Genomic DNA, 25,662 nt, shown 5'->3' with positions numbered 1-25,662 from the left:
GCACAGAACATGGAAAATGAAAACAAATTTGAACCATTAATACAGGATGGCAAATATGACCCAATAGCCACTACTGAAACCTAGTGGAATCAGACTCATGACTGGTATGTAGAAGACTGCTCTGCCCCTCATGCTACTGTTGCCATTTTCTGGAAGCAGACCAATAAGCATGCCTACAGATGCCTACAGGGGCGTGGATGGCTTGCCAATCAGAAGGTCGCAGTTCAAATCCCCATGACGGAGTGAGCTCCCGTTGCTCAATCTCAGCTCCTTCCAACCTAGAAGTTTGAAAGCATGTCAAAGTGCAAGTAGATAAATAGGTACCACTCCAACGGGAAGGTAAATGATGTTTCCATGTGCTGCTCTGGTTTCACCAGAAAAGGCTTAGTCATGCTGGCCACATGACCCAGAAAAACTGTCTGCGGAGAAACATCAGCTCCCTCGGTCAGTAAAGCGAGATGAGCGCCGCAACCCCAGAGTCGTCCGCGACTGGACTTGACTGTCAGGGGTCCTTTACCTTTACCTTTTTACAGATCACAACATAGCTTGGACTTTTTGATTTACCTGCACCAAACGCCAGAAACTCTTCTCTAGCCACATATTGTCCATCCTTGTTCAAGAAATGGTTTGGGTTGAACACTGCAGGTGTCTCCCATCTTGTGGGATCAACAAGAACAGAGCGGAAATCAGGAATGATATAAGTTCCCTGCAAAGAAGAAACAAATGATTGGCACTCAGACCAATACATTTCTGGATTGTTCCTCACTGTTCTGCAACTAATCTTTGAAGAATTCAAACTGAATTCAAACTGACTAGGGTTTTGTGTGTGTGTGTGTAGGGGGGAAATGCACATTTACCAAAGGCCAGATTCATTCCCAACCCCCCCCCATTAATAAGTTACTTGTACAGGCAGAAACACAGGGTGACCTCCTTCTCCCTATCCCTCTTTTAAAAGGAACCCAGAAGATGACCTCTAGCCACTGCGTGTTCCTCCCCTGCCTCACATTCCCTATAGAACAGCACTAGCCAGTGGTGAAACATGTCTACAGATGGAGCTCCTGCTCTTGCATCTTTTTCCTGCCCTTCAAGTTTTTGACTACACAGGAAGTTCCTCTATGGCTTTATGCATCTCTCAATATGTTACCCTAGGATTCTCTTTGCTCTTGAGATACAGGAGTGCAGTTTGCCACACTTCTTTACCTTGGGAATGAGAAAACCACACAGCTTCACATCCTTTGTACATTTCCTGCCGATCCCGAAAAATAAGGCATATTTAAAGCGCTGTATTTCATGAATAACAGCATTGGTGTAGGGCAGTTTCTTCTTATCTTGATAGCAGATTGTGTGAGAAGAACCTAAAGCATCTTCTATCTCCTTGTGGACTTTATCTGAAGAAAATGATGGAAACAGAAGGTTTATTTTGAATACTGCATTTTATTTCAGATGGACATTTATTTTCCAAAAGGGTCTGGGAACGAGCCTCAGTTTCTTATTTTTACAGCCCATCTTTTACTCCAAGGAGCTCAAGTCAGTGTACATGGTTCTTCCCCGCTCTAGATCCCAGCTGTGAAAAGGTTGAAAGCAAACCTCATCTCAGCTGTTTCTGGTTGCCAGAGCTGGCTGGATTTGCTGAAGGTCTGTGATCCAAGGCTGACTGTTTTACACATTTTTTTTTTTAAAAAAATCCTCCACCCCTCAGCCCTCAATATTTCCTACTCTGTTTCACCAATCCTCCTTTTCCAGCTTGATCTTTGGCTAACATCCTGTTGTTGATAAGCAGTAGTCCCGTGCACAGCGGAAGGATGAGGAGTACGTGCTACATACTGTATATTGCTTTATTTACATTTCAAAGCTGGTATGTTACAGAAAACATCTTGCCTCTGCCGGAGCAGAGAAAAGCATCCTCTCTCCTCTAAAGCACACACTGAACTGCAAAGGACAGTGAAAAACAGGAAACCAGTGTACGTCACATCCAGTCTCCCTTTCCCATGGGAAAACCCAACAGTAACTCTGACTGTGGAATGTAAACATTGTCTTGTGACAAGCATTTCGCTGCACAGTGAAGAGAGCAGAAACCAACATCCTCCCCCTTTCTGTGAACATCACTGGGCAGCGTGTTCGTACAATATCAGTACAAACCCAACTTCTGCACATAGGTACAGTGTTGATCCCTTGATACAATCTTGGACAATACATCAGCAGGAATTTCATTACCTGGCATATAGGACACCGTTACGAGTCCCTTCTGAATACGTTCCCTAGCATGTTGCAACTTCAATTGCAAGTGCTTCGTGTTTTGCTTACAACCTTCAGAATTCAGCAAAGCCAAACATGCTTTGTTGTCCTGGTAAACCTGGATTGGACATTTGACAGGAATTTTCATGTCTTTGCACAATTGTAACAACCATTCACAATCTTTAAGTGAATAAGACAGTGCATTCAGTTCAGCTTCACAAGTACTTAAGCTAACTGTTGTTTGCTTCTTGCATGACCAATCAAATAGACCCTGATTGTACATATAGCAAACTCCAGACGTACTTTTCCTGTCTGTAGTGTCACTTCCAAAACTTGCATCTGCAAATATCTCAAGACCACCAGACTTCTGATTGTTAAATCTCAGTCTGTAATGCATAGTGCCTTTCAAATACCGCGCTATGCGTTTCAGAGCTTTCCAATCCTTAACAGTAGGATTGTTGACTTGTCTGCTTAGCAAATTACAGCTAACAGCAATGTCTGGTCTTGAACATCTGGCAATGAAATTTAGCTTGCCTAGCACACTTCTGTACAGTGTAGTGTCAGAAAATGCTTCTTCAGTGTCATCTACCTGATAACCTGTTATCATCGGTGTGTCTACAGGGTTAGCATCCATCAGGTTCAGTTTGCTTAACACATCAGCAATTTTCCGTGACTGGTGTACTAGTATGTTACCATCTTGATCTCTCTCTATTTCCAGAGATAGGTAGTTGTTTACCTCACCAAGATCTTTCATGTCAAAGTGCTCTTTCAGTTAAGCTAGGGCGTTATTGTACATTGTGACATCCTTCCAAAAGAATAAAAGATCATCAACATAAAACAAACAATACAGTTTCTTTTGCCCCTCCTCTTTGACAAATACACATGGATCAGCTTTCCCTTGCTTAAAACCTAGAGAAAACAATACTTCAGTGAGTTTTGTGTGCCAACACCTTGCACTTTGTTTGAGACCATAAAGGGACTTCTTCAGAGCACAAACAAATCCCTGTTTTACCTGTACGCCATCAGGTGGAAGCATATAAAGTGATTCATCTAGAGATCCGTACAGAAAAGCTGTATTTACATCATGGTGACTAATGTGTAGATTCTCCTCTGCAGCTAGCTTGAGCATAAGCCTAATGCTCTCATACCTCACTGTGGGTGAGTAGGTCTCGTGATAGTCTTCACCTGGTACCTGTGCAAAACCTCTGGCTACCAATCTGGCTTTGTGTCTGACTATCTTGCCATTTTGATCAGTCTTCGCTTTGAAGACCCATTTGCTTCCAAGCAATTTCATTCCTGGAACTACTGGAACTAGGTCCCATGTTTTGTTCCTTTCCAAGGAATCAAGCTCAGCCTTCATGGCATTTAACCATGGCTCAGCTTCCTTTGAATCCAAATCCTGGATTTCTTGGAAACTTGAAGGTTCAAATACCTTCTTGGAGCTTTTAACAGCTGTTACTGCTATCTTAGCAAATTCATCAGCAAATCTCTTTGGAGGTCTGCCTTTTGTAGCTCTTTGTGACCTGCGAATTAGCCTTAGGTCTTCAACACTTTCCTCTTCCTTTTTAGGAGAAAAGTGGCCTATTGTGAACAATGGTTCCTCCAATTCTTGATCAGAGCTTTCAGAGGGTCGCATAGAGGCTTTCGCACTCTCGAAATCCTCTGAATCACCCGATTCAGTTTCAGACTCAGAATCAGAACCTTCATCAGTGGGTGTGGGTTGCTGTGGCTGCTTTTGACTATCCTCAGTCTCATCACTGTCATCAGGATAACATTGGAAAATTCCCACATTCTCCCCCCACTTGGCATTGTACTCAACACTTCTTGTGAGCTTAATTGCCTTTGAGTCAGTCATCATTATTCTGTAAGACCCTTTCTGATAACCTAGAAAGATACCATGCAATCCACGCTTGTCTAACTTGGAGTTTTGTGGTGAGTGAACCCACATGTCAGAACCAAAAATTTTCATGTGTTTGATGTATGGCTTCTTGCCAAACATCTTCTCATAGGGGGTACAACCAATCGCTGAAGATAACCTGCGATTATAACTGTAAGCGAAACATGAGAGAGCTTCGGCCCAATAACTCTCTGGTAGATTTGCATCATGCAGCAAGGTTTTTAACCCTTGAAGCAATGTCTGATTTGCTCGTTCCGCAAGTCCATTCTGCCATGGCGAGCGAGGACTAGACAAATCGTGTTGAATTCCTTTCTTAGTCAGAAAAGCTTCAAACTGCTGAGAAGTGAATTCTCCCCCGCGATCACTGAAAAGAGTCTTTACCTTCTTACCATGCACATTTTCCAACCAAGCACAGAATTCCTTGAACTTAGGAAAAGCCTCTGATTTCTGCTTGAGATTGTACACATAAATATACCTGGAAAATGCATCAATGAGAACCATGAAGTACCTGTTTCCTCCCAAAGAGGGCGCTAGTGGTCCAACCAAATCAGCATGAACAATTTGGTATGGTTCTGTAGCTTGCCTACTAGACACCTTACCTTTCGCAGCCATTTTCACCTTGTTTGCTGCGCATGCCTTGCACTTCATGTGGTACCTGCAGGGTTTAATAGTCATACCTTCAACCAAGGCAGGCATCTTAGATACTGCCTCAAAATGCAAATGACCAAGTTTTCTGTGAAAACCATGAATACATTCTGCATGCAAACTTTTGTTAGAACCTGCAATGCAACAAGTGTCATCCTGCACAACATCATCATAATACAAAACATATAAACGATCAACATATTCAGCATACAATACATAATCATTTTTCTTTGTGATGATGCACCTTTTGTTCTTAAAGGAAACGTCAATATTCCGCTCATTCAGCTGTCCAACGCTGAGCAGATTATGTTTGGCATCCGGCACATAAAGCACATTCTGTATCGATAAGTCCAAACTGTGAAGAACAACAGTTCCGTAGCCTTTACTGGGGATTGTGTGGTCATCCGCCTGGTGAATCGCACCTTCCTGCGGTGTAAAAGACACGAACAGTCGCTTATCGTTGCACATGTGGTGCGTTGCCGCTGAATCAACCACGAAGAAAGATCTAGACGTCTTCTGGACCTCTGCATCTTTTGGAGTGAAGCGTGAGACCATTGCCTTGGGCTGCGTTGTCCTGGACACTGGACCTTTGCTTTTGCCTCGGCCTTTTCCACGCGATGAGCTTTCACTGCGCTGCTCTGTCTTGGCCCTGGGATATTTACATTCCCTTTTCATATGGCCTAGACGTCCACACGAGTAGCATTTCACTGCCTTCAAAGCTTTGGCGCCATCTGGTGGTTCCACTGCACTATGGGATGACGACTGTGAAGTCTCCCACTTGCCCATGCAGCTAGCACCCCGCCGATCTGCTTCATTCAGAATCACGGCAGTAACATAGTCCACTGTCAGCTGAGCAGTAGGCTGTACAGCAATCTGAGTCGCAACAGACTCCCAACCTGAACCCAAAGATTGTAGTATCATGAAGGAATACACAGCCTCTGGAAAGTTGAGTCCTCTCTGTTGCAGCTCATGTCTCAGATTCTGCATCTCCATCAGATGTATACGCACATCTCCACCTTCAGCAAGAGCCATATTATGCAGCTTGTTAAAGTAAAACATAGTGGATCCAGCTTCTGTCCTCAAGTGAGCCTGTGCCATTCTGCTTAACTGCAGCTGCTTCAAACCTCATTCCAAAGGCAAGTTCAAAATAAAGTTCTAAAGTGCTTTCTCTCTGCTGCCATAAATAGTGCTGCGTCACTATTTTCTGCAGCTGCTTTAGTCCAAGAGCACTTTTAAAAGTTACTTTCGATTTCCCCAGCCCGGCAAAACTGCTTTAAAAGTTCAAAGTCCAGCCATAAAGCCATTAATTAGAAGCTGGCAGGCTGCCCGGAGCAGTAGCACATACCTCATCAATCATCTTGACGCGCAGAGCAGATTCCGTTCCGATCTGTCCCCCTGCATTCCGATCCTTTGCTGGCACTCCGATTCGACTTCTGGAGCCCATTCTTAAGATGACTGCGTTTTTCTGGGCCCGGAACCAAATGTTGTTGATAAGCAGTAGTCCCGTGCACAGCGGAAGGATGAGGAGTACGTGCTACATACTGTATATTGCTTTATTTACATTTCAAAGCTGGTATGTTACAGAAAACATCTTGCCTCTGCCGGAGCAGAGAAAAGCATCCTCTCTCCTCTAAAGCACACACTGAACTGCAAAGGACAGTGAAAAACAGGAAACCAGTGTACGTCACATCCAGTCTCCCTTTCCCATGGGAAAACCCAACAGTAACTCTGACTGTGGAATGTAAACATTGTCTTGTGACAAGCATTTCGCTGCACAGTGAAGAGAGCAGAAACCAACACATCCATCATGTAATGGAGCAAGGAGAGGCAGGGATGAGGCTTGGGTGCTTATTTCACAGCAGGGGCAATGATGGAGGCCCCCGGGGACCTCATGGCCAGCCCTCTGCATGCTGAATAAATAGAATTTATCAAAGAGAAAATCACCCACTAAGCCAAGCAGAGGAAAAGGTGGCTTACATTAACTGTGTGTTAAGCTACCATTTATATTTGGAAAGATTCCTTTATCACAGCCAAAGCAAATTTCCGGAGTGAATGAGCCCACCAGAACTCTTCTAGGCTGAATGCTGAGCAGGGTGTAATGTATGTGTGCAAAAGTGGGGCAATAATGCAGGATCTGGTGGCGCTGCGGTTTAAACCACTGTGCTGCTTGGGCATGCCGATCGGAAGGTCGCCGGTTTGAGGACCCACAACGGGGTGAGCTCCCATTCTTCGGTCCTGGCTCCTGTCCACCTAGCAGTTCGAAAGCATGCAGTGCAAGTAGATAAATAGGTACCACTCCAGCTGGAAGGTAAATGGAGTTTCCATTCGCAGCTCTTGTTTTGCCAGAAGCAGCTTAGTTATGCTGGCCACATGACCCGGAAAACTGTCTGTGGAAGCGGACAAATGCCGGCTCCCTCGATCTGTAAAGCGAGATGAGTGCTGCAACCCCAGAGTCATTCACAACTGGACTAAATTGTCAGGGGTCCTTTTACCTTTTAATGCAGGAGCAAGAAGGGGGTCTGAGGAAAGGAGAGGAAACATGCCCCCAATGCCACATGCTTATCTGCTGCCATCCTTGTGCACGGCACACACTACTCTGCAGTGAGGGGGTGGCGGCTTGCATTTATGTATTTATTCAACTAATTTGGAAGTATGCTTGATGTTTTAAGCATCTCCTGGCACTGTACATTATGTACAATATAAAAACAATATCCACCAAAACTAAAAGAAAAATGCTTCAGGAAAGGCAGAGGGAAGGGCATTCCACAACACAAGAGCAACATTAGAAAATTCCTATTTTGGGGTCATCACCTTACTGCATTCTGTAGGGTGTTGTGCTACCAGCAGAATTTCCTCAGGTGGCCAAATGAACTTACAGACCTTGTTGTTGTTTAGTCATTTAGTTGTGTCTGACTCTTCGTGACCCCGTAGACCAGAGCACGCCATGTACTCCTGTCTTCCAGTGCCACCCACAGTTTTGTCAGATTCATGTTGGTAGCCTCTATAACACTGTCCAGCCATCTCATCCTCTGTCATCCCCTTGTGCCCTCAATCTTACCCAACATCAGGGTCTTTTCCAGGAAGTCTTCTCTTCTCATGAGGTGGCCAAAGTATTGGAGCCTCAGCTTCAGGATCTGTCCTTCCAGTGAGCACTCAGGGTTGATTTCCTTAAGAATGGATAGGTTTGATCTTTTTGCAGTCCATGGGACTCTCAAGAGTCTCCTCCAGCACCAGAATTCAAAAGCATCAATTCATTGGCGGTCAGCCATCTTTATGGTCCAGCTCTCACTTCCGTACATCACTACTGGAAAACCATAGCTTTAACTATACGGACCTTTGTTGGCAAGGTGATGTCTCTGCTTTTTAATATGCTGTCTAGGTTTGTCATTGCTTTTCTCCCAAGAAGCAGGCTTCTTTTAATTTCGTGACTGCTCTCACCATCTGCAGTAATCATGGAGCCCAAGAAAGTAAAATCTCTCACTGTCTCTATTTCTTCCCCTTCTATTTGCCAGGAGGTGATGGGCCCAGTGGCCATGATCTTAGATTTTTTGATGTTCAGCTTCAGACCATATTTTACACACTCCTCTTTCACCCTCATTAAAAGGTTCTTTAATCCCTCCTCACTTTCTGCCATCAAGGTTGTGTCATCTGTCATCTGAGATTGTTGATATTTCATCCGGCAATCTTAATTCCGGCTTGGGATTCATTCAGTCCAGCCTTTCACATGATGAATTCTGCATATAAGTTAGATAAGCAGGGAGACAATATACATCTTTGTTGTACCCTTTTCCAATTTTGAACTAATCAGTTGTTCCATATCCAGTTCTAACTGTAGCTTCTTGTCCCAGATAGAGATTTCTCAGTTGACAGATGAGGTGATCAGGCACTCCCATTTCTTTAAGAACTTGCCATAGTTTGCTGTGGTTCATGCAGTCAAAGGCTTTTGCATAGTCAATGAAGCAGAAGTAGATGTTTTTCTGGAACTCTCTAGCTTTCTCCATAATCCAGCGCATGTTTACAATTTGGTCCCTGGTTCCTCCAGCTTGCACTTCTGGGAGTTCTTGGTCCACATACTGCTTAAGCCTGCCTTGTAGAATTTTAAGCATAACCATGCTAGCATGTGAAAGGATCGCAAATGTGCGGTAGTTGGAGCATTCTTTGGCACTGCACGACATAGCTCATAGCTTCTCTGAGTTATTCAAGCCCCTTTGCCATGACAAGGCAGTGATCCATGAAGGAGTTACAGACCTTACAGGGGCTGTTTCAGGTAACCTGGTCCCAAGTTTCTCAAGGCCTCATACAATAATGTATGATGAAAACATCCAACATGCGATGTAAAGGGTTAATGCTCACAAGGGCTGCAGAACTCTGTGATGCCATACATGCATGTCAAAAGCATTCAGCTTGTTTCAATAACCCTTTGTCTCCCCAAACTTCCAACATAAGCTCACTTACTTTTAACTCTTTCTGATGTTTTATGTTCTCTGTTTTATCATCTCATTAGATGTGAATGAAACCGTTAAATAATTACGGCCCACTCTAGAGATCAAGAGAAGCCCAGGCTCCCATTGTTCCCACTCTCACCTTGGATATCTGGATGACTTGCCAGGAGGAGAAGCGCCCATTTCAGAGAACTGACGGTTGTGTCTGACCCTGCTACAAAGAAGTCAAAAATACACCAAGCCATGTTTTCTTCATCATAGGTGGACTCTGGGTCATTCCTGCTCTGATGTTGAAAATGAGGAAGGTGACAAGTCATTCACATGCATTACAATCTGTCCTTCAGCACTTACTTTATCTTCTTTTACCCAGTTACTACAATGCCACCAACATATGCTTGATGAAGGGCAGGGCATCCCATTACACTGCTTGCTGCAAAATGGGAAGATGCCACCACCACCGCCCTGCTGCCACTGCTGCCCCCCTTACCTGAATTGCACAACAGTGCCCACAAAGTGGGCTGGATAGAAAGATCCCGCTTCTTGCCATTCCACCACCCAAGGCAGCTGCCTCAGCCCGCCTAATGGGCTGGCAGGCTCTGTGCTTCATAGTTGGTTGTGGCAAGAGATCTATGCACACCTTCCTGTGACCACAGTTGTAGCTGCTGGTGCTGCATTTGAGGATCTGTAGGTTGGGGTAAAAATCCAGCACTGGCAGGAGGAGAGGGATCCAATGGAATCTCTCTGGCAGCAGATATTCAAAATGTGCACTAAAGGTAAAGGGACCCCTGACCATTAGGTCTAGTCGTGACCGACTCTGGGGTTGTGGCGCTCATCTCGCTTTACTGGCCGAGGGAGCTGGCGTACAGCTTCCAGGTCATGTGGCCAGCAGGACTAAGCCGCTTCTGGCGAACCAGAGCAGGGCACGGAAACGCCGTTTACCTTCCCTTCGGAGCGGTACCTATTTATCTACATGCACTTTGAGGTGCTTTCGAACTGCTAGGTTGGCAGGAGCAAGGACCGAGCAACGGGAGCTCACCCCATCATGGGGATTCGAACCGCTGACCTTCTGATCGGCAAGTCCTAGGCTCTGTGGTTTAACCCACAGCGCCACTCGCGTCCCGAAAATGTGCACTACTTAACACTAAATATAATTATTTATTCTTTTGTCACCATAATGAAATTATGTTAAAGTTTGTTGGGTTGTATATCTTTGACCCACTGAGTCTGCTGCAACGGCCCTGCAGTAAATTTGATTTATTGCCACTCCGACAAACTTCCAATGGCACCCACACGCTTCCACTCCGTGCGCTGCCACTCTCCTCAGTTGCCGGATAATAGCAGAGTTCACACGCAGCATCAAATGGCTTGTCTGTGCCGACGTGGTGTCCTCAATAACGCAGCTTGACACCAGTGCTTCTAATCCAAAACTCTTTATTTAGTAGCACTCAAAACAGAAAAGAAAATCTGCAGAATCTAGCTGCATGTTTGCAGCTTTCTGCCTCTTAACAAAAACCGAAACAACCTTGTTAACGTTCCCAGACAGACTGCTCTCCAGAGAGAGCTCAGCCCCCACAGAGCACACATCAAAGGAACAAAGCACTGATCATGTGGGCAGTGCAGCCAGTTGATAAGAACGCTCCTGGAGTGTTAACACCTGACAGTCCAGAACCACAGCAAATTATATTTTTAACCTTCTAGTGTATGAATATAGATGAGTCAGGGGTTTGAATTCTGACTCCCCTCCCCCTGTGTGTGGCATGTAATAAGAAACCTGCCGCTATCCACTTGGATTGTGCCCAGACTGAGGTTTCATATTCTTCACCCTCACAACAGTCATGTAGGGTGGGACATTTGCTGTTCCTGCTTTCCTGTTTTCCTGTGGGGAATAGAGACTGATCCTATTCAGCCCTTGGTAATGTGGGGACTTGAACTGCGGCTACTCCTAAGCCTAAACAGATTTTAATAGCACCTGGGGTGGGTAACACTGAGGGTTATATTGATATCCTCACAGTTTTTTTAGATCTCCCAAGAATACCGACTCTCTCTTGAGAGCCAAGTTCGAACAGGAAGGCATTTAAAGAGGTATTCCCAGTCACTGCCTTAACTTCTGTGGAGACTCCCTTCCCCATGCAGTATGCTCAAACCTGAGCCACTTTGGCTTGTATTGTGCCATCTTTTTCTTTAACATTGTTATAGATTTAAGGGGGACCCTTCCCTAAACCCTATAAATTAATAAATGCTAGGATTTTGGTTATTTGGGGAGTGAAGGGAGAATGCAAGCTGCAGAGGAATTCCTGTGGCTGAGCTATGTTCATCAAAGAACAATAGATGGCAATTGAGGGACATTCATAATACAAGAGGACTCCTTTCCCTTGCCTGGAGGTGTGAACTAGGGAATCAGAAGGTTGCTGGGGTAACTGGCCTGGTAGCAAGAAGGAGGAAGAAGAGCTGAGATCCATCTTGGGCAGGATGGCTGAAGGCTGGCTGTGCTGCTGTGGGGTACAAACTCCTCTTGAAAGGACCATGCTGTAAGATCTGGACTCCCTCCATGCAGACTGAAGGTGTAATGAATATTTCTTAAAGCCACAACAGTCTCCGCCACGTCTTCAATTCTCCAAAGAAACACAGATCCTGGGTGGGTGCCTGCTGCTGCTACAGCTCGGCAGAGAAAGAGGGGCAGGGACTCGACTTAAGACATTTCAAGTGCCCCAAGGTGCTTTTGAGTTGGCTTTTGGTGACCAAGGTTAAGCTCTGAATTTGTGGTAGAGATGAGGTTTCAATCTGTGGCTTATTTGCCTGCTTTTCAACTAGTTTTAAATGTTTTAATCTGTCCTGAACGTGAGGGGTGTGAAAGGGTTAGCAATTCAAATAAAGTCTTATTTCATGCTAATGGATCTGCCCAGTGGTGGAGGAAGGGGGGCAGCGGGGGCGGCGGCCCACCTAGGGTGCCACCTCTGAGGAGGATGACAAGAAGACACCCCGCAGGGGGCTCACCCTGCCACCCCCGGGCGTGGTGGCGTGAGCCGCTGCCATCGCACCACCACATGTGCGGAGGATCCCTCCGCTGTCCGTATGGCGCACACGTGGCACCACTGTACGTAGTGGCACTGCGCATGTGCCATACCTAGTGGCGCTGCACATGCTCAGCTGGGCGGTTTGCCCTGCCCCTGTGGGTGGTTTGCCCCGCCCCTTGACACCCCACACTGGGTGCCAGACAGCCTTTCTTCACCCCTGGATCTGCCCCCAGGAGCAGTATAATTTGATCGCTGTTAACTGGAGGTGCCTGGGTTGGCATACAAAAAAATTGGCCAGATGTGTAAGCCACAGATTGTGTCCACTGGGGAGACTGGTGGCATTATCTACAGTCCTGCAAAGGATAGCATGAGTTAGAACTATGTACCAACAAATCCTTCACATGAAGAAAAATGGGGTGAAAATGAAATCATTGAACCAACAAGCAGTGCTTTTCTGTTTTCTCAGTCCATGTCTGAATGTGAGATGAACAACAATACAAAATAATTTATGTACAGAAACAATGCTCCATAGGGAAGACCCCTCAACACACATGAACTCCCACTCATTCACACTCATATTTGGGGTTATGAAAATATCTGCCTTTTCCTAGCCATTTCAATCGATGCTTCAATAGATGGATGTTCACCCACTTTAGCAACTAAAAAACTGTGAAAGAAATTTGGGGAAAGCTCAAGGTGGTTTCCAGCTGAGATTCAGAAAAAAATGTTGGTTTCCTGGCGACAGATTAGTATTCACATGTAACAGGGAATATAATGACTCCTGGGATGAGCAGCATTCAGTTGCAAAATAGATACTTACTTTCTCCATCTGAAGTAGATAGAAATCAATGAAATCCTGTGGCTCATGCAGAGACAGATTCTCCTTATGCTTCTCTATCTCCTCCTTTGCAAATGAAAGCATTGCCTTCAGGCAGTACAATGCCTTCTTGTGAGGCCCTGGGACATGTTTCATAAGCCATGGGAACATTTCATATAGCTAAAGGAAAGATAGAGAAAATTTGGTCACATTGTTCATGCTTTGGATTAGCAATGTTCAAGGGACGTCTCCGCTTTCAGTATTTCTCCTGCAGAGGGGAGCACAGAGAGAAAATCATGTTGACTGTTGACCTCTGAGCTCTAAAGCCACATTGCAATTGGGGATAGACCCTGTCAGTGAGTCACTGTAATTCGTTGAGAAACACAGGGTGATTCCATGATAGCTCCATGATAAACAGGTCACACCTGTCTTGTGGCATGGATTATTTCCTTCAACACTGCAAGACGAACCTATGAAAGTGCATCATGGTGGCTAACAGATTGAAGTTGAATCCTGACAAGACAGAAGTACTGTTTTTTGGGGACAGGGGACGGGTGGGTGTGGAGGACTCCCTGGTCCTGAATGGGGTAACTGTGCCCCTGAAGGACCAGGTGTACAGCCTGGGAGTCATTTTGGACTCACAGCTGTCCATGGAAGTGCAGGTCAATTCTGTGTCCAGGGCAGCTGTCTACCAGCTCCATCTGGTATGCGGGCTGAGATCCTACCTGCCCACGGAGTGTCTCGCAAGAGTGGTGGATGGACTACTGCAATGCATTCTACATGGGGTTACCTTTGAAGGTGACTCGAAACTGCAATTAATCCAGAATGCGGCAGCTAGACTGGTGACTGGGAGTGGCCACCGGGACCATATAACACCGGTCCTGAAAGACCTGCATTGGCTCCCAGTACGTTTCCAACCACAACTCAAAGTGCTGGTGCTGACCTTGAAAGCCCTAAAGAGCCTCAGTCCTGTATACCCGAAGGAGCGTCTCCACCCCCATTGTTCAGCCCAGACACTGAGATCCAGCACTGAGGGCCTTCTGGCGGTTCCCTCACTGCGAGAAGTGAGGTTACAGGGAACCAGGCAGAAGGCCTTCTCGGTAGTGGCGCCTGCCCTGTGGAACACCCTCCCATCAGATGTCAAAAGAAAAAAGCAACTATCCTACTTTTAAAGGACATCTGAAGGCAGCCCTGTTTAGGGAAGTTTTTAATGTTTAATGCTGTAATGTGTTTTTAATATTTGATTGGGAGCCGCCCAGAGTGGCTGGGGAAACCCAGCCAGATGGGCGGGGTATAAATAATAAATTATTATTATCATGAGGGAGGAATTGAGACCAGCTTTCAGCACTTCCGCTGGGATTCTATCCTGTCTTGGGGTTGTACCACATGCTTGAGAGTTGAAGGCATTATTCAGCTTCTCAAGGGAGAGAGGGACATTCAGCACTTCAAAGAGAGGCAAAGACTGGATACTGTGAGACTATAAGCACAATTCATGATAATGATCTGCCCATCACTTCATCTGCTTGCTGCTGTGTCTCCAGACAAGGTTTTCAGTGGTGCCATTTTCCTGGCTGTTGGTCCAAAGGTTGTCTTCATGCCTTCATACATTTTTCACTGTCATCAGTGAGTTAAATGTTTGACATAGCTTTAGCTAGTAGTCATTGACACATCATCTGATCCTTGCCTTTCTCAGTGCAGGAAACACCATCTCATAAGGCACAAATTTGTAGTTCACAAATGTGAATGTCACCCTTTGCAGCAATAGCAAGCTCCCTCTCCTGACAGCCTGCTCTAGTTCTTCATAGAACATGTCCTTGGTCTGTATGTCAGAGCCCACCCTGTGTTATCAGGTCCCCCCCCCCAGGTCAAAAGGGTTTAGCTGAGGTCATACAGAAGGGGGCTGCTTTCCTTAGCAGTGCAGGGAATGCTTGAGTTGCAGACCTCTGTTTCATTTTTTAAAAATCCAGCAAAGGGGCCACACCATAGGCGCCATAATGACTGCTACTGCTAAATTGCAGCTCCCCCGCTTGCAATACAAATCAGGAGATTAATTTGCCCCTCCCCCTTGGGAAAATTAATGCACCTCTGTTGGGTTTAGAGTTGAACTCTTCAACAGTTATGGTAGCACTATTCAAACTTGGGCATTTACGGCTCTCCTGAAACTTACTAGTGATGTTCCCAAAATTTAGGTAAAGGTAAAGGGACCCCTGACCATTAGGTCCTGTTGTGGCCGACTCTGGGGTTGCGGCTTTATTGGCCAAGGGAGCCGGTGTACAGCTTCCAGGTCACATGGCCGGAAATTTAGAGATGCATGAATTCCAAAATTTAGAGTTGCATAAATATTTATGGCACAAAGGTTCGAATACTGCCATTGTATATTCCAGGCAGACAATCTTCACACCCTCAGCAAAATGTAGCCACGTGGTGTTTATGGATCTAACCAGCCAGCCATGCTGTCCTTGCATTTCCAAATTATATCACCAACATGTTCTGGTCTGTGGACTGTGTATGCTCAGTGCTCATTTGGATGTTTGGCAAGTCAATGTGCCATACTAGGTCCCTGCCCCCAATAATATTTTGTCTTTCTTAAAACTTGAAGATAGCCCGGGATCTTAAATTGGTCCAAAATATGGCTGCCAAGACATATGCTCATCAATCAAGTCCTATAAGCCTTGATATACAGTGAGCAAAGAATAGACACATTTATTTTTCCATAATGACAATAAAATTGTAGAATTCTCTTCTTGAGAAGATTATTTTGTTCACTGCTGTTTACTTAAGGTGGGCTCTAGACAACTTGTTCCGAAAGGTTATTGTTCCATTTTTATCCAATTTTTTCTCCAAAGAGTCCCTTGTGGTTGGACATAGTCTCCTTATTCTTTCTTTCAATTTTTTTAATAATCTTGAGAAATTATTTATGCTATGAGATCGTAAATGGCCCTTATCTCAGATTAGATTTAAACCTGAACTCAGTTTTCCAACACTCTAACCTCTATCGTAATGGATTCCAGAATGCTGATTGGGGGATTTAAGGCGCTTGGAAGACCTGTCAGGCTCAGTAGGAATGAAAATGACAACTCACAAAATGAACAAAGCTACATAGATATTTTAGGAGAAAATTCATGGCTTCTATCAGTTTCTGGAACCTTTTATCTTCAAGAGCGAACAGGTGCCCAAAAGCCACAGCACATATCACGTTGGAGGCTGAATTAGTGATGGGCACGGAGGGGTCAAGTGGTTGACCTGCAAAATAAAATTATACTAATGTTAGTTCAGCCACTCCTGTTCATACGGAGAATGGTATTTTATGGTGGACAAGAGAAACTTCTGGGATCTCCAGCGATTTGTTTATTAACATTAATTGATTGATTGATTGATTGATTGGTTTATATACCACCCTTCATCACAAGATTCTAGGTTGTTTCACAGAGTAAAAATACAAGATAAAAACCCAGGTAAATAGTTAAAACAAAATAACAAAACATTCCATAAGCACATTTAAAAGGCTGTAGAATATTAATCAACCAAACACCTGTTTGAAGAGGAACATTTTTTCTTGGCACTTAAAGATATATAATGATAGCATTCCATTTAAGGCTCATTAGGAATCAAACAAAACATATCACATTCTTTTCCAAAATGTTCAGAAGTTATACACAAAGGTTTCTTCAGACATATGACAACCCAGCACCATCACCTATCATCACATACCCTTTGAACGTGCAAAGACTTCCACGAGCTGATGGGCTTCCTCTTCTATCTGGTGCTCCATGCCTTTCCTCCCCAGTCCTAGCTTCCGCATAGTAACAATACCAAACCGTCTCTGTTGCCTCCAGGTGTGACCATTTGATAATATAATGCCTATGAAAAACCAGTGACAATAGTGGAAGAAGGGAGAACTTTAGATAATCCCGAGGAAGTTAAAAAGTGCTTTATAAAATATTGTAATAAGCTATATAAAGCAGGAACTGAGACAGAGGATGAAATAAAAGAGTATTTATGTGGAAAGGACATACCTAAAATTAAGAAAGAAAAGATTCAAGACCTAAACTCTCCAATAACTATGACAGAGCTACATCAAGCAATAATTAAGATGAAATGGGGAAAATCCCCAGGCCCGGATGGAATTACTATTATCACCTATGAAGATACTTTTAAATAGAATACTAGAAGACTGGAAGATTCCCAATACCTGGAAGCAGGCTCATATAGTAATAATCCCAAAACAAGGATGAAATAAGGAGTTCATAACCAATTATAGACCAATATCATTACTTAATAATGACTACAAGATGTATGCACAAATATTGGCAACAGGATTAAAAACAGTTTTGCAGGATTGTATAAACAAAGAGCAGGCAGGATTCTTGCCGGGCAGGAAAATGAGTGATAATATAAGAACAGTGATTGATATGAAGTATTTAGACATGAAACCAAATAAGAAGGTAGCCTTTGTATTTGTGGATGCGGAAAAGGCATTTGATAAAGTTTCATGGAAATTGCTAAAAATAATATTAGACCAGGTGGACATGGGAGACCAAATTACAAGAGGGTTAAAAGCAATCTATGACCAACAAGAAGCAAATATAATAATAATAATGACATGCCTGATTATTTTAAAATACAGAAGGGCACCAGACAAGGGTCCCCGCTCTCACCATTATTATTCATTTTGGTTTTGGAAATACTAAATCAAGAAATCAGACTAGACCAAGAAATAAATGGAATATCCTTAGGGGAGAAAACATATAAAATAAGGACATTTGCTGATGATTTAGTGTTAATGGTGGAAAGCCCAAAGAAAAGCATAGCAAAGGCTCTAGAAAAAATGGAAAACTTCGGAAAGGTTTCAGGCTTTGCTTTGAATAAAGAAAAAATGAAACTAATGGTAAAAAACATGGGAGACCAAGAGAAAAAGGAACTGGTAGAAAAATTTGGATTACAAATTTTTAAAAATGTGAAATATTTAGGAATTCAAATAACACTGAAAAATATAAATTTGTTTGAAGATAATTATAAAAAAAATTGGGAGGAAATAAAAAGAGAAATGGAAATTTGGACAAGATTGAACTTAACACTCTGGGGTAGAATTTCGGCTATTAAAATGAATATTTTACCAAAATTCCTGTTCCTTTTTCAAATGATCCCCATAATAGGTAAAGATGATTGTTTTTAAAAAAGGAAAATAGATCTAACAAAATTTATAAGGCAAGGCAAAAAGCCACGGATCAAACATAATTTATTACTGACATAAAAGAACGGGGTGGCTTTGGACTCCCAGACCTGAGAATATACTACGATGTGGCATTCTTTAGTTGGATCAGAGACTGGATTACATTAGATAATAATGACATTTTAGACTTGGAGGGATGGAACAACAGATACGGTTGGCATGCCTATCTAATTTACAACAAAGTGGCGGTGCATAAAGACTTTCTAAGTCATGTAATTCGAAATTCATTATATAAGGTCTGGGTGAGACAAAGAATGTTGTTAGAACCGAAAACCCCATGGTGGGTTTCACTGTTAGAAGTAATATCCATTAAAAAGAAAAATACGATAGGAAGATTGGTGGCATACCAGCAGCTCCTAAAGGAGGAACCGGACCAATTAAAATTAAGACCTACGAAGAGGTGACCCAATACTGCACCACGTGGTTACAATATCATCAAATTGCTCAAACATTTAATCAGGATAAAGCAATAGGATTTGAAAAAGAAGAATCAAAATTACAAAAAGTATTATTACAAAACTCGAAAAAGAGTATATACAAAATGTATAATTTTTTATTAGAATGGGAGTTAAAGGATGAAGAAGTAAAAGAAGTTATGACTAAATGGGCATGCGATATAGGTTACGCAATTCGGCTGGACCAATGGGAGAAATTATGGAAATGTGATATTAAATTTACGGCATGTTACACAATCAGAGAAAATTTGATGAAAATGGTGTACCAATGGTACTTAACTCCGGTAAAATTGGCTAAAATTTACAAATTAAAATCAAATACCTGTTGGAGATGCAAGAAAGAAATAGGAACAATGTTTCACATGTGGTGGGAATGCCGACCTATTAAACAATTTTGGAATGAAACATATGAAGAAATCAAAAATATCTTTTAGGTATAATCACAAATGATATTCCTGACAATCAAAGGAAAGTATTCCTTTATGCAACGACAGCTGCCAGGATGCTTATAGCAAAAAATTGGAAAGGGAGAAAAATTCCATCAATGAAATAATGGCAAAATAAATTTTGTGAATATATAAATCTGGCAAGACTCACAGCATTCATAAGGGGACAATCAGACCAGAAATTATTAAAAGAATAGGGATGTGCTAAATAGTATATGAAAAAACATTGTTCTGGAGTAAGCATATTGGCATGTAATGAATGATGCTTTGAAGGGTTAAAGAAGAAGAAAAATGGTGTAAAAAGTATAAATATAGAAGTAATCCACATTAGACACAACAATTTAGAAAGTAAAAATTTTGAGGTAAAATTTTTGAGGTCTTAGAACAAAGGAAGGAAGTCAATATGTGTATATGTATGTAATGACTAGATTAGAATGAAGATATGGTTTTATTTGTAGATGTGTGCTTTTTTTGTTTTGTTTTCTTTTGTGTTCTGTTTTTCTTTCTTGTTTGTATAGTTTCATTTTGGATTCAATGTTTGTAATTTTTGTTGTAATTTTGCATTGGAAATAAAATTTATTTTTAAAAAAGAAAAAGAAAAACCAGTGACAAATTATTGCTCTCAGAAATTAGTGTTAAAAATTAAGTTCCTAGCCCAGAACTGAAGTTCATGCCTTTGCATGTAAGATCGGCTTAGTCTCTGTAATGCAAAGAATTACCAGCTGATTCTGACTCGGTCTCAGTTTAATGCATGAATATCTCTACAATATAGGCCAGCATTGCTTACGTCACGCAATTCCCATCAGAACATCACTTTCCATTGCCTTTCATCATTTAGAAGTTCATCATTAGTTCACCCCCAAGTTTTAGCTGTCTCAATTTGTGTGCTAGTCTGATTGTTTCAGAAATTCCTCCACTTTGCAGTACCAGCAAAAAGTGAGATCTCTGGACGTCTCTATCAATTTTGACTCTTGTGGGGGAAAACTGGTACCTAATATGCTGGTAATTTCTGCAAAAAAGACTGAACTTGCAAGTATCACACGAGCTTTCTCACAACATTAAACCCCAGCAGACAGCCCCCACAGTTTTTAAGGATATAATTTAACTGATGTGTAATGTTGACAAGTTTCCATCTTTCACTGGAAGGAAAAAATTTCACTTCTCATTTGGGAGACGAATGGATGCCAAGTGTTGTAGAAGGATAAAGGAGTTCTCTTGCTCCTAGTCACCCTGACCTGATAAGTCAGTTTCTTGGCCAAAGCAATAGACCACACCTGAGCATACCATGAGTCTATTGGCAGCCCTGTTGCATAACACCAACATTCAGCCTTTTCTAAGCAAACATTTACCAGCAAATATATCAGCATCTCCCAATGAGATAAATTTGATTTGATTTACCTATTATTCCTAGCATGGCTATCAAAGGAGTTGGATGTGATAATCAAACAGAAATCTGATTGTCTTAGAAGTTCTTGCACTAATGTGTCAGCGAAAAGCGAGATCTCTGGAAAGCACTTAAAAATTTGACTTTTGTAGGGAAAACTGGTATCTGATACACTGGTAATTGTGGGCCCAGCCAGAGTGCCACCCACTTCTGGGTCAATGTCTACATGTAATATATGATGTCTACATGATATGTGTATGATATATATGATAAACAACGATCTGGATTAAAAATGCCCACAACTTTTTTGATTACAGATGTAACTTTTTGGATTACTTTTTTGATTACAGATGTAACTTTTTTGATTACTTTTTTGATTACTGTAATCTGTAATCCATGCCAGGATTATGGCCTCTCCAAGACGTTGATCACCCTAAGGCCACCACTGGAAGCCCTATGGCTCATCTTCCCCATGCTTGGCTTCAGGACAGAGACATCCACCTAGACCACTTTAACAGGGTACGCTGAAAATGGTGCAGGATCACTACTGGGTGATGCACCCCACACTTGAAGACCAGGATTCCACCCAATACCTTAACTGTTGCTATGGGGAAGGCAAAACCTCTACACCAGCCAATTTGTTTACAGGGAAATTCCTTCCCAGCCCTTAATATGGCATTTGCAACCATTTGCAACCGTAGTAAGGTCAGGAGATATACGGGAAGCATAACAAGGTTAAACTGTGAATGAAGGGAATAGAACATTGTTGAAGCAGCAACCTGAAAAGCAGAAAACATTTTAAAACCCCCAAATGACCTGAAAAATAAGAAAGGTTAACGACAAGGGAGGCGGGGAGAGTTTTGCTCCTTCTCTGACTGTGCTGAGGCAAGATGGCGCTGCCAACTTTTCTGCCTCGCTAGCTGTGAGGCCACAGCCAATGCCATTTCAGCCAGTGAGGCGCATCCCCCCAAAGGAGGCCACTAAATGCCAATTTGAAGTGCAGCAGCTGGTGGGAACTTGAGCCAGCTGCTGAAGGAGGCCAGTGAGAATTCCCCCAACAGCTGCCCGGCCATGTGCACTCCATCCTCACTGCCCAGGGATGGCAACTGAGTGAGAGAGGGCGCAACAGTCGCCCACCTGCAGGAAGAGCTAAGTGTCAGGGATGCATATGGTTGCTCAGGAGTAAACAGCCAGGACTCTGACCTGCCTTTTTACAGGTTTTATTAGGTGCACGGGCCACATGACCCCAGAAGCTGTACGCCGGCTTCCTTGGCCAATAAAGCGAGATGAGCGCCACAACCGCAGAATCGGTCACGACTGGACCTAATGGTCAGGGGTCCCTTTACCTTTACCTTTATATACAGTGCAGAAGTCCAAAGTTCATGTCTGCCTCAGTCACTAGCAGATTCCGAGAGTGGGTTCTTCCTGTCCCCTCCCCAGCTTAAGAACCTCCACACCCCCAGTTTCCTCCTCCTTTCCTTACTTTTGACTCCCTTGCGAAAACTAGGCGATGGAAGCTGCATGTCTGTTTCCCTATCAGCCTGCCTGGCAGTGGTGCTAGGGCTCGCAGTAACCTCTGTGAGCCTTTTTTTTAATGAATATTTATTAGCATTTTCAATAACAAAACAAAAACAAAAATAGACAAAAAGTAACAAAAATACAAAAATACAAAACTTAAAAACAATTAAAAACACATAAAATTTCAATTGCTTATTTTCTTTTAACTTGTTTCTCAGACTTCCTCACACATCCCCTTCTTGTATTCCAATTTAAATTATTAGCTCAGCAAATCCTTATTACTAATTTCTCAACTTTAACTTAATAATTTATTTTAATATGTTATTATATTACTTTTTCTCTTTCTTCCATTTCCTCAGTTTATTTTTGCAAACCTTATTTTCATTTAATTTAGACCATTTTAAAGACCAGTTTTAGCTTATCCAAACTTAAACATCAATACTTATACATCAATACTCATTCTTAAACATTTTTCCTAAAGTCGACCAAAATTCCCTTCCACGACTTTCCCAATTTTCGTACCAATAGCAAAACAAAATAAAAACAGAACAAATTATAATTATATACCCTTTGGATTCCCAGACTCCACCCGCCCCTTTCCCGGTTTCAGTCCCCAGCAAGTGTCCACCAGTCTCAATATACTATTAGCCTGGAGATCTCACATCCGAGGCTCTTAATTCTCTCTCAATTCCTCTCTGCCGGTCTTTTTGATAGTCCTTAATGTTAAGCCCCAAATCTTGGAGAGGCTCCGGCCCAACAGGATCCATGTTTCTTCCAGCCAGGCCTCCATACTTAAAAGTGAAGCCTATGGGGTATTCCAAATCTTGTTTCATACGCCTTTCAAGTCAAAATGTCCCCAAAGCTCCAACTTCCGCCTTAATCAAATTTATAATCCTTCGGTCTTCAGATCTCCACATAAGGAGATCTCTCAATTTTCCACTCTCCAATTCAGGCCAGACTTTCCACATCAAGTTTTTATTTTCCTTTGTTGCCATCATGTCAGGCCTCAAGTTACAGCTCTCCTTTGGCATCTGCAAAATTACAGCTCCTCCTTCCTTTTCTTCAGGGGCAACATATGTCTCCTTCTCCATGTTCTCAAAGCTCTCAAGTTTCTCTATTTGTCCAATTGAATAGGCTTCCTGTTTCAAATCCTTATCAGATTCAACAATGTTATTTACTGTTAAGTCCAGAGTTGTGACATTTGTAGCCAAAACATCAATCTGGCCTTGTAACTTTCCAAAGAGAACAAATGCTCTGTCCAATTCAGCCTGGATTTTCCCTCCTCCAGCCATTCTTGTAATGTCCCTAAACCCCCTCTAGGGGGATTTTGGTTCCTTAATGTTCCTTTCAGCTCAAATCCAAAAATCAAGTTAGTTTGTATCAGCCCTTCCTTATTTTCAACAAATTGTAACAAATATAACCAGCAGAAGCAACAGAAACAAGGTTCTCTTTTTCCGTCTTGACAGCTAACTTGACAGCTGTCAAACTCTTCAGTACTTCATCAACAGGCTCTCTCGTGGGATGCTCCCGGGTCCGGGGGAGTGGAACTTCAGCTCCCAAAATTAGTTCTTTATCCTCCAGTAAGATTTCTTATAATGTCAAACCGTGAAGTTAAAGTCTTTTACAAGAAAGAAAGAAAAGATTCTCTCGACCTTAGTTAGCAGGTCCTTTGCTTTAAATTGTTTACAAAGGGGGGGGTGGACTTCCTTTTTAAACCTTCCCCGCTCGTTCCTAATTCATCAAGATTTTCTTTAAAGTTCCAATTTCTGTACTACTCACGGGTTGTTACTTTAGAGTCCAAATGTTCAGAAGAAGAAGTCAGCACTCTCCGACAATGGCTTACGGCTTCACTCCGCAGAATAATAATAATAATAATAATAATAATAATAATAATAATAATAATAAAAAATTATTTATACCCCGCGCATCTGGCTGGGCCTCCCCAGCCACTCTGGGCGGCTTCCAAAAGAATATTAAAATACTATGATACATCAAACATTAAAAGCATCCCTAAGCAGGGCTGCCTTCAGATGTCTTCTAAAAGTCTGGTAGTTGTTGTTCTCTTTGACATCTGGTGGGAGGGCATTCCACAGGGAGGGCGCCACTACAGAGAAGGCCCTCTGCCTGGTTCCCTGTAACGTGGCTTCTCGCAGTGAGGGAACCGCCAGAAGGCCCTTGGTGCTGGACCTCAGTGTCCGGGTAGAACGATGGGGGTGGAGACGCTCCTTCAGATATACTGGACCGAGGCCGTTTAGGTCTTTAAAGGTCAGCACCAACACTTTGAATTGTGCTCGGAAACGTACTGGAAGCCAATGTAGGTCTTTCAAGACCGGTGTTATATGGTCTCGGCGGCCGCTCCCTGTCACCAGTCTGGCTGCTGCGTTCTGGATTAGTTGTAGTTTCCGAGTCACCTTCAAAGGTAGCCCCACATAGAGTGCATTGCAGTAGTCCAAGCGGGAGATAACCAGAGCATGCACCACTCTGGCGAGGCAGTCCACAGGCAGATAGGGTCTCAGCCTGCGTACCAGATGGAGCTGGTACACAGCTGCCCTGAACACGGATTTAACCTGTGCCTCCATGGACAGCTGTGAGTCCAAAATGACTCCCAGGCTGCGCACCTGGTCCTTCAGGGGCACAGTTACCCCATTCAGGACCAGGGAGTCCTCTACACCTGCCCGCCTCCTGTCCCCCAGAAACAGTACTTCTGTCTTGCCAGGATTCAATCTCAATCTGTTAGCCGCCATCCATCCTCCAACCGCCTCCAGACACTCACACAGGACCGTCACCGCCTTCACTGGTTCTGATTTGAAAGAGAGGTAGAGCTGGGTATTATCCGCATACTGATGAACACCCAGCCCAAACCCCCTGATGATCTCTCCCAGCGGCTGCATGTAGATGTTGAAAAGCATGGGGGAGAGGACAGAACCCTGAGGCACCCCACAAGTGAGAGCCCAGGGGTCTGAACACTCATCCCCCCCCACCACTTTCTGAACACGGCCCAGGAGGAAGGAGCGGAACCACTGTATGACAGTGCCCCCAGCTCCCAGCCCCTCAAGACGGTCCAGAAGGATGTTATGGTCGATGGTATCAAACGCTGCTGAGAGATCCAGCAGAACTAGAAAACAGCTCTCACCTTTGTCCCTAGCCCGCCGGAGATCATCAACCAGTGCGACCAAGGCAGTTTCAGTCCCATGATGAGGCCTGAAAGAAGAAGCAGTCTACTCTCAGCACCGCGCCGCACCCCGTTCTGGAGCCTTTAGAAAGGCTCCTTCGCAGCTTGGGGGGGGGGCGCAAATGGTGCCTGCCGAGTCACCATGCTCACAGGCTTCTGCACCTGTGATTTTTAAGGGTCCCCGCATCGCCGCAGCAGCAAGACCCGATCCTGCGGAGCCGATTCCCTCCGGAGCTCGGAGGGAATCCGCCATTAGTCGATGGCGCTAACCCGAAAGTCTGAGCCTTTGCCTCACTTCCCCCCTCCTTTCCTCCTCCGTTTCGCTGGAGGCTTCGCTCTCACCTCTCTCTGACGAGGTGTTACTGCTCAGCAAAGTCGGAGGCTCCCTGTACGTTTCTGCTCCC

The 25,662-nt window shown here is 43.5% G+C and overlaps 1 protein-coding gene across 2 annotated transcripts in view; it reads right to left on the bottom strand.

The window, feature by feature from the left end:
- Positions 1-25,662, bottom strand: part of LOC309342217 (cytochrome P450 2J2-like) — a gene marked incomplete at its 5' end in the record, with an annotated part of 35,758 nt that overhangs the window by 873 nt on the left and 9,223 nt on the right. Inside the window, 7 exons of one of the 2 annotated variants that reach the window (XM_081862616.1) lie at positions 565-706; positions 1,201-1,388; positions 9,362-9,503; positions 13,054-13,230; positions 16,133-16,293; positions 16,762-16,911; positions 21,921-22,008. In XM_081862616.1, the coding sequence (XP_081718742.1) occupies positions 565-706; positions 1,201-1,388; positions 9,362-9,503; positions 13,054-13,230; positions 16,133-16,293; positions 16,762-16,852 (901 nt within the window). Of the gene's footprint in view, positions 1-564; positions 707-1,200; positions 1,389-9,361; positions 9,504-13,053; positions 13,231-16,132; positions 16,294-16,761; positions 16,912-21,920; positions 22,009-25,662 lie in introns of those variants that run through there. The other variant, XM_081862615.1, reaches the window with a different exon arrangement.

The sequence above is a fragment of the Podarcis erhardii genome (assembly GCF_964252035.2).
Source record: "Podarcis erhardii genome assembly, chromosome: 5".
NCBI lineage: Eukaryota > Metazoa > Chordata > Lepidosauria > Squamata > Lacertidae > Podarcis > Podarcis erhardii.
The sequence above is the reverse complement of the archived record's forward strand: the minus strand, read 5'-3'. Positions and strand labels throughout refer to the sequence as shown.